Source organism: Camellia sinensis, chromosome 11, assembly GCF_055761805.1.
Source record: "Camellia sinensis isolate YWXY chromosome 11, ASM5576180v1, whole genome shotgun sequence".
In the NCBI taxonomy this organism is placed as follows: Eukaryota; Viridiplantae; Streptophyta; class Magnoliopsida; order Ericales; family Theaceae; genus Camellia; species Camellia sinensis.
Window position 1 is genome coordinate 30,858,250 of NC_138971.1, and position 9,685 is coordinate 30,867,934.

Below are 9,685 nucleotides of genomic sequence, written 5' to 3' on the forward strand. Positions count from 1 at the left end.
TTATTATTATTATTATTATTATTATTATTATTATTATTATTATTATTATTATTATTATTATTGGTTTGGGGTTGTATATCTCCAATGTGTGCAAGTGCATATTGATAAAAGAACGTGGATGAAGAACATAAAATAGAAAAAAGCCAAAATAGATTTTTAAAACTTAATTAAGAGACGTAAAAAATTAATTTCACAAATTTAATTTGAAAAGAAGTTTACCACTGTAATACATGTGGATGAATAATAATTTTCAAAAATAACTTTTATTAATGGTAACTTACGACATTAGTATTTCTACGTTACCATTTTCATTCATGTAATCGTAATTGATTTACTTTGATCACGAATGTATAATTTTTAATTAATTCATTTTGCCATAACATGAATTCTTAATTTGATAATGTAAACACACAATGTTCATTACTATGTTCTATATATTATTATTGTTTTTTTTTTTTGGTTGTATATATCCCATGTGTGAAAAAAGCCATATGGGTCACTATACAAAGCTATGGATGAATAATACTTTTACAAAATCAATTTCATTAATGGAATCAAATTACGACAGTAGATTTGTACATAATCATTTTGATTCATGTAAATTTAATTGAATTGTAATTTGATTATGAATTTATAATTTACATCAAATTGGCTTAATTTGATCATGAATTCTTAATTTGATTCATGTAAACACACGTTGTTCATGCCTTTTTTATCTGTTAGGTTTGAAAAGGAAATTACAAATGTACCTTTCTATTAACACTTTGACAGTGAAACCATAATTGGTAGGCAGCTTTTCTTTAATATTAAATGAATAAAATAATGAGTTTGTATACCCATCATATGAAATTTGTGCATCAGCGTGTTCAGTTCATGTTTAACCTGAAATATGGATATCATAAACTAATTACTACTATGATTCATTGTTACTTTCGAATGTTTGTTGTTCATAGCATGGCTTCGTTTACCTCTAGTGCAACTTCCAGTACATGGCCACGTCGAATGTGTGCCTGTGGACATGGCCCCTATATTGTTAAGATTTCAAGGTCTACCAAAAATCCAGGGCGTCCCTACTTTGCATGTCCCTGCCCTGTGGTGAGTGCCCAATTCATTACTGGTCATAACTGCATGAACATTAAGAACCCATTGACTAATAGTTTCATTATTTGCACTCATCAACCCTGTGTTAGTTGGATTGGTTGGTGCGAAGAACCAAGGCGAGAGAGCATGAACTATGCATCACCCAGAGACGAAATTGTAATGCAATTTCGGGATGATGTCATACACATTCAACAATCCTTGCGTGTCCTTAAGACCATTGTGTATGTGCTGTGCATTGTCGTTGTCATTTTGTTGTTGCGTATGTAAGCAAGGCCTGGATGTTGTTAGTATGTACAAACACGTTACAAGGTTGTTAGTATGTTGGTAGTATGTTTTAGTATGACTATAATCTTGCTTTGCGTTCCTCCATTACAAAAGGGTAAACGTATTAATGACTATCATAACTATGTGCACCGCTCAATTCCATGTTTGTTTATAAATGTTACTAATGTGCAATGGTTGTATGATGTGTAATTTAGCATCCTATTTCTCTGTTTATTGTTCATGGGCATAGATTGTGCATCGTGCAACCAATTTAAATTATTCTGCTACGGGCTTATATGTTTGTATGTAACAACCAAATATGTGATGGTAATCTTTTGTAACCGTACATTAGTAATGGCTTCCATACGTACTTCGCCGCATACCCAATCCAAAAGCAAAGGCATTGTCACAAAGAAGTCAAGCAGTCTTGAAGAGACACAGAATCAGTTCAGCCACAAGGCCTCCTGGGACAATGACTCAATCTGAGTTTTCCTACAGTTGATTGCAAATGAGACTACAAAAGGAAATTGGCCATTCCTAGTCCTCAGCCAAGCAGGGTACAAGTCGTTGGCCAGGAAATTTGAGAAAAAAATAGGAAGAAAACATGGCCTGAAACAGTTGAAGAATAAATACATGAGTTTGAAAAAAGAGTGGCAAGCGTGGACAAAGTTGATGGATTCAAGCAAAGGAGTGTTAGGGATAGGGTTTGACTGTGACACCGGTATGTTTCAGGCACCTGAGGAGTGGTGGGACAAGATGGAATCGGTAAGTATATGTTTCTTGCGTTTCAGATTTGTCTGTTACCAGTACATTTAACCTTTTTAGTTAACTTTTAATTAATTATGTGAAATGTAACGTCTTTCTCTTTCATATATCTCCCTTTGTGCAGATAAACAAGGTGTGTGCCAAGTTCAGGCAAAAAACTTTGGAACATCATGACTTGATGGAGACGGTCTTCATCGGGGCATCAACTACTGGTAAGCACCATTGGACCCCGGGAGAGAAACTTCCTAAAGATGCTGATGACTCATCTGATTCTGTGCATAGTTTGGGAGCCCAGCCATTTGCTGATTCGATACCCGCAGGAGTACAGGACGTGGATTTAGATTCTTCACTGGAACTTGTTCCGATTGAAAAGGGAAAAAGGAGAAAGACGCCATCAGCAAGTGTTTCAAAGTCGAAGAAGGCAACAAGTGGAGCGTCAGTTATTGCGGAAAGCATGAACAATCTAACAAATGTGGTGCGTACGAAGAATCAACAGGTTACGGTGAGGCACCTCACAGGTAACGAATCGTTGTACACTATTTCAGGGTGCATGCATCGCCTGACGACTATTCCATTCCTGATTGGTATGCTGCTATTTCATTTCGCCTCAACACTTATGGATAACACAAATTACCGAGAGGTGATGATGTGCCAGCCTGATGACAACCACATCATAGGGTGGCTTACACAAAAGCAGCTCCAGTGTACTGCGTCGACACTGTTTGCGAACCTGTTTGGGGCTCGCCAGATGTGATATAGCGGTGTTAGGATTGTTGAAGATGCCTGCCCTTCTCTTGCTTTGGGAAACTTTTAGTTATGTTATTGTTGGCACTGTACTAAACCAAGATGGTTGCGTTTGCATGTTTTAAACTGTTCCTTATTGTTTTTTTTTCTTGCTAGCTATGGTGAACAAAAGTTTTGCATGTTTGTCGTAGACGGAATGGAATCATGGTTGTGCATTTTTTTGGAAAGGAATAGGATGCTTGTGTTTGAATTAAATGTATGGCAATGAAATGTGCAACGACGGCTTGCGTGTGCTGCTTTTGTATTTGTTTATTTTGTTTGGGAAACTATTATGTTAGTTTGACGTCATTTTTTGTGGTTGTGTTAGTAATGGTCCCCCTGTAAACAATAACAACGAGGTTCACTATTTGTTTAATTCATATCATTATGCGTGAGTAATGACATTGGTGACGGCATTACTTACATTAAAAACGATGTCGGCATTCTGTAATTGCAAACTGTTATTACATTTGAGTCAATGAATCACGTGCAAACTGATTGAAACAATCCCACCCTTGTAGGTTTCGCATCAATGAAGACGTGATGAATCCCTGGGATGGAAGCAACTATGACAATTTAAGGAAAATGCTTAATCAAATGGCTGTACAGCTGCAACAAGAAAATAACTGGACATTTCTACAAGCATGCCAGTATGCGACAAAGTGGTATGAAAAACACATGGCTAAAACGCCATGTCGTACTTCTATATTGACCGGGCATGCATGGATATCCGAACTATATGCGGGCCATATGGGTCGATTTGAGGAAAATGTTTGCATGCCGAAGGAAGTTTTTGCCGCTTTGTGTGAGACATTAGTAAATGATTTTGGGTTACAAGTACCGCAACGTCCACATGGCTTAGCTGTTGAAGAAAGTGTTGCAATGTTTATCCACGTGTTGAAAGGAAAGCAAAATCGGGAAATCCAAGAACGGTTCCAACATTCGGAGGAGACTCTGTCTCGGCACGTGCATAACGTATTAACTTCCATGAAAGAGTTCACTATTGTTCATTGCCGGCCCACATATAGTCAGCAACGTATACATCCATACGTGCGGTCTAAACGAAAATACCTACCGTTCAAGGTACTATTGACTAAACCTTCAACAGTTATTTGTGCCAAGTCCAGTTATGTTGTTTTTAATTTTAAGTGGATGTGACGTATGAAAACAACCATTACATGTACCCGTAGGAGTAACAATACAATTGGGTTATTGGCAAGACTGTATTGGAGCCATAGACAGAACATATGTAAGTGCATGGGTTACGAGGCCAGGCGCGACAACATATTTCGGTAGGAAATACTGTCACACGCAAAATATAATGGTCGCGTGCGATTTTGATATGTGTTTCATCTTCATTTCGTGCGGATGGGAAAGAAGTATGCACGATAGTTGTATCTTTAACGAGATACTAACAAATGACAATGTCCCATTTCCACATCCTAAAGAAGGTAACACATTGCATTGAAAATTCGACCACTGTTATAATTTTTCGGCAAACATCGTTACTTGAAAATGAAGCACAATGTCGATTTTAGTGTCAAACATAAATTCTTGTTGCATATGCAAGCGAATATTATCTTGTCGATTCTGGCTATCCAAACCGAGTAGGTTACCTAGCACCTTTCAAAGGCAACCGTTACCACCAACAACAATTTCGAAGTAGTCAACAGAGCAGAACGGTAAATACCCCAAGGGAATTATTTAACAAAGTGCACTCATCATTACGCAGTGTGGTGGAACGCACTTTCAGTGCTTGGAAAAATCGATGGGGGTTTATTAGTGACATGCCTCGGTATGACTTTGCAAATGTGCAAGGTCAATTAGTAGGTGCGTCAATGGTATTACATAATTATATACAGCAAAATACAGGTAATCCAACAACTGTTCACCCAATATGCGACGAGGAAGAGGCTATGACAATAGTAAATGCCATACCAGAAGTTGAACATGACGAGGATGGTTTAATAGTTGGGGATGAGAACCCGCATATGGCATTGGTGCGACTCCACATACGCAACAAGTTAGTGTACTTGCATAATAACGGAACGTTAGGAAATATATAATAGTCCACCTAATATTCGTAGGGTTCTAACATTGATAACACACATGGACCCTCCTGTATTCAACTATATTATCATGTACAATATGTATGTGTTTACACGGGAATATAATCCCTTTCAGTTCGTGACGTGCCTAACTTTGAAAAACCAAAAACCATAGAAAAAATCCTTTTCGGATAAAAAAAATACAAGGTCAAACAAATAAGAAACTTAAAAAAAACACAAATTCAAAAATTATCATGTGCGACGTCAATTAAAAACATAAAAAGACATGTTTAAAACAACAAAAAGCCAAGGCTTCCATCATTTTTTATCATGTGCCACGGCAATATATGATTTTTCACATTATTTTAAATAAAGGATCTGAAAAAACGTTTTTCCAAAAAAACAAACAAAGTAAAAAATTAAAAATTAAAAACTAAAAACATAAATTAGCAGTTGCCACATAATTTCAAAATAATGAAAACACATGAAAAACCATTTTCGAAGACTAAAAACAAATTAATGTATACAAATAAAAAAAAAATTGACAAAAGCGTAAATGAAAACAAAAGGACCACAAAAATAAGTTTCAAAAAAAAAAAAAAACAAAAAAAAAAATTCCAAACAGAAATTAGCATTTGCCACGTAATTTGGAATTGTTATAAAACACATGAAAACCCATTTTTCAAAAGCAAAAACAAAAACAAATTAATGTATAGAACTAATAAAAAATGACAATTTTGTAAATTTAAAAAAAAAAAAGAACCACAAAAACACAGCTCATCCAAAAAAATAAAAAATAAAAACAGAAAAGCAGAAATTAGCATTTGCCACGTAATTTACAAATAAATAAAACACATGAAAACCCATTTTTGAAAAATAAAAACAAATTAATTTATAGAAATGAAAAAAAAAATTGATAAAAATGTAAATTTAAAAAACAGAACCACAAAAATACGCCTCATCAAAAAAAATAAAAAATAAAAACATAAAACCAAAAATTAGCATTTGCCATGTAATTTACAAATAAATAAAACACATGAAAACCCATTTTTCAAAAACAAAAACAAATTAATGTATAGAAATAATAACAAATGACAATTTTGTAAATTTAAAAAAAAAAAAAGAACCACAAAAATACGGCTCATCCAAAAAAATAAAAAATAAAAACATAAAAATAGAAATTAGCATTTGCCACGTAATTTAGAAATAAGTAAAACACATGAAAACCCATTTTTGAAAAATAAAAACAAATTAATGTATAGAAATGAAAAAAAAAATGATAAAAACGTAAATTTAAAAAACAGAACCACAAAATACGCCTCATCGAAAAAAATAAAAAATAAAAACATAAAACCGGAAATTAACGTTTTCCATGTAATTTACAAATAAATAAAACACATGAAAACCCTTTTTTAAAAATCAAAACAAATTAATGTATAGAAAAAGAAAAATGACAAAAACGTAAATTAAAAAAAAAAATAACCATGAAAATCCGCCTAATCCCCAAAAAAATTAAAAAATTAAAAAATTAAAAAAAAAATTCCGCTCCAATTACACTGACGTGGAGGATGTAAGGCAAGGAGTTGACATGAAAAAATCACTTGAAGGGCACTATGGTCATTTACCATGAAGACACCTCACCAAAAAGCCAAAAAGGCCAAAAAGTCCTTTCCAAACCAGACTTTTTAGCCCCAGGTTAAAATAGCCAAAAAGTCAACCCGCTTCTCAAACGGAGGCTTTGTAGTTCATATAACAAAAGTTTATGGGTTAATTATGACATTTTTTGTTTCGTTAATTTATTACAAGGTTATACAGTTTATGATTGATGTTATAAAAATTTTAGTAAAATTACGTCAATTTATATACTCATAAGAAGTGCACACCATAAAGCTTTCCAAGAGAAATTAATAATACGAATTTTTTCATGGCACCGACACTACTACAAAATTGATTAAAGGTCACAGTGAACCTTCAATCTTATTTTTTCCTTTGTGATAGATGAATGTGTGATTGTTTGTGTAATTTTTCCATCACAATTTTTAACCGTGATAAAAAGATTAAAAATTAGAGATCAAATGTTAAAAATGTGAATGATAGTAGCAATAAGATCTCAATTGTGACCATTTGTCAAGTTATAATCTCAGTTTTTTCATAAAAATTGTGATCTGTTTAAGAAAAAGATATCACTTTTTTAAAAAATTGAGATGTTTCTCTCAACACATTTTCTCACTATTCGGAAAGAAATTTTATAACCAAAATAGAGATGAGTACAATGAGCTCATGGCACGGGCCTTAATTTTATTACCAAACTAAGACAAATTTATCACAACCCAACGTACAATTTGAAGCATAAGGCAAAATATAGATACAAATATAGTAAAATATTCCAAAGAAAACCTACAAAAATCTGAAAAATCAAATAAACTTGAAGTGGCTCCTCCAAAATCTGGAAGCCCCTCTATGGGAAGAATCATCATCAAGGCCATCAATAAGAAATTCATCGCTATCACTTCCACAAGGCAGGGCCATGTTGACAACACTATTCTGAAAGACAGCAAAAGACAACCATTTACTTGTTCCTTCAAATGATAAAAATGTTAAAAAAACTTCTGCATTGGATCAAGGGGACTCAAGAGACATCGATAAGTCTCAAACCACAACCTAATCAGTGACTTGTGACTACTCATCAGCAACTAAACATGTAGTTAATAAGATATATTGACATAAAACTTCAAAACTTCTAAGATTTCAAAATCTTAAACATAATGCAATTTCTTAAAAGTGTGGGTTCAAGAGATGCCCAAGAAAGAACATAAAGTACAAGATCCTAGAAGATTTTAAACACAAGTAGGTGCCTTGCAAAGAAACAATCCAACCCTCTGTTTCACAAACAAACCCAATTCACAACAAAACCACAAAAACAGATCATCATCAACAAAATCAATATTTTCAAAAACTCACATTCAGGAAAAAGCAGCTTTGTCAACAATCCGCTTGGTCAAGTTTTGTTATTCGTCGCCCTTTAGTGGTGGTTTTACTGTCATGTTGGAATATATGTACAAAGAAAACAAGGCAAGAATAAGCACAAAAGCCTTTCAACATTAACAGATTCCACTAGAATAAAATCAACACAATATGTAGTCGCAACTACACTGCACATGCAACAGAGAATCTGTGTTAGTCACACACACACACACACTAAGAGAGCTAGTATAAAATGTGTGCTGGTGTTCATATCTGTATGAGCATACAAATCAATGCAATATTATTTGTCTTATTGATCTTGAACATAATTCATAATTTAGATTATCTAATTCATATTGAAACTAAATTCTGATGCTTTCCTATTAAAATCAAAATACCAATACTTACGAAGTTTTATCCTAAGAGGTAGATGGTTGAACCATTCCCTATATTCACTTTCATGACATAACCAAGGTAATTTGGAAAGCATTTTTGTTATGGAAGCACACCACAATCTCACACACAAACCAAAAAGAAAAAAACACAAAGAATTACGAAAAGGAGTGTGAACAAGGAGTACTAATACCAAGAAAAGGCAGGACATTAGGTAATATGCTTCTCCTAAATATAGTAACATGTGTCAAGAAAAGGAACATTTTTTTATCCTATAGGATAGCCGACAATGCACAAACACTATAAGAGATGGAAGCATGCACATCTAGTATCTAATATATATGCCGCGTCACAATACATAAGAGAAAAAAACATACAACAGTTCCCCATCGGCAAGTGAATCAGAAATTGTCAGCTGGTCATGCAATCGCTTGTGCAGGACTTCTCCAAGCCATATTCTTGTTTGCATTTGAATGATTGGGAGAGAAAAAAAAATCAAGCTTGCGCAAATAAAATGAGAGAACCAATACAATTACAATCACTGGCTTCGTAAATTTGTTTCACCTCAAGCCTTGAAAAACTAAGTACTCTGAACTGGTTTCTAACAAAAATTAACATTCAAGGTCATAAAGGTTGTCCATCAGGAAACAAATTTACTATTTAATATTTAAACCACTAATAAGGAAATGAGAAAAGTCAAGACAAGTAAGTCTTTAGCTTAGCTTTGATTGCCTCTGATAGTTTCATTGTTTCCTCATCCAAGCATTCTTGTCAGTTGTGAATTAATAAGAAGAAAATTCAATTTTTGCTTATCATACTCATTGACAAGCTAGTGGGTACCCACACCAAAGTATACGTGTAACTTACATTCCTTTAATTTTTTTACATTCCAAGCCAGACATATGTCATTGAGATTAAGTTATGAAATAGTAAAATACAATTTTGACTAACTCTTCACTTCTTTGGTGTAAATTGAATTTCAATTAGCAATTTTCATGGACAATATGAATTACAAGATCTTTTGCTTCCAAGGCTTTACTCCAGCAGAAAGCATAAGAGGTCGAATTTACCATAGATGTTTTCAGTGTCAAGTCCAAAATAGATGCAATATGTCCATCAGAGACAAATATAATTTCAGAATATCAAGAGACAGCAAGAAGGGCAACCCGCTCTGTGGACCAAATTGACTACCTTAAGTCACTGAGGTCCCACAGGGAACAAGAGTAGAGCAGAGATGCCACTGTAAAGACTCAAATAAATAAATAACTCACCTGATCCTATTATTAAAATGAAAAATAAAAATTCTGTTGGTTGTCGGTCCAAAAAAAAAAAAAACCACAAAAATTAGGTGCCTAGTTGTCATATAT

General features: G+C 33.8%; 1 protein-coding gene and 1 long non-coding RNA gene across 2 annotated transcripts; one reads left to right on the forward strand and one right to left on the reverse strand.

The window, feature by feature from the left end:
• Positions 1–1,868: 1,868 nt before the first annotated feature.
• LOC145802226 (uncharacterized) lies at positions 1,869–4,979 on the forward strand. The gene is made up of 3 exons (XM_082894907.1): positions 1,869–2,130; positions 2,255–2,648; positions 4,786–4,979. Exons 1-3 carry the CDS (start codon positions 1,999–2,001, stop codon positions 4,977–4,979), a joined length of 720 nt encoding a protein of 239 aa, XP_082751033.1. The 5' UTR covers positions 1,869–1,998.
• Positions 4,980–7,193: 2,214 nt separating this feature from the next.
• Positions 7,194–8,212, reverse strand: LOC145803092 (uncharacterized). The gene is made up of 2 exons (XR_014345194.1): positions 7,923–8,212; positions 7,194–7,505 (listed from the first exon to the last, which is right to left on the reverse strand). It is a non-coding gene; the product is annotated as an uncharacterized LOC145803092 (long non-coding RNA).
• Positions 8,213–9,685: the final 1,473 nt, after the last annotated feature.

Bases quoted from the DNA above. Each gene is read 5' to 3' on its own strand.
- LOC145802226 (XM_082894907.1), top strand. From the start codon at position 1,999: ATGAGTTTGAAAAAAGAGTGGCAAGCGTGGACAAAGTTGATGGATTCA. The intron at 2,131-2,254 runs GTAAGTATATGT...CCCTTTGTGCAG, and splicing joins GGTGGGACAAGATGGAATCG to ATAAACAAGGTGTGTGCCAA. The intron at 2,649-4,785 runs GTAACGAATCGT...AGCAAAATACAG, and splicing joins TACGGTGAGGCACCTCACAG to GTAATCCAACAACTGTTCAC.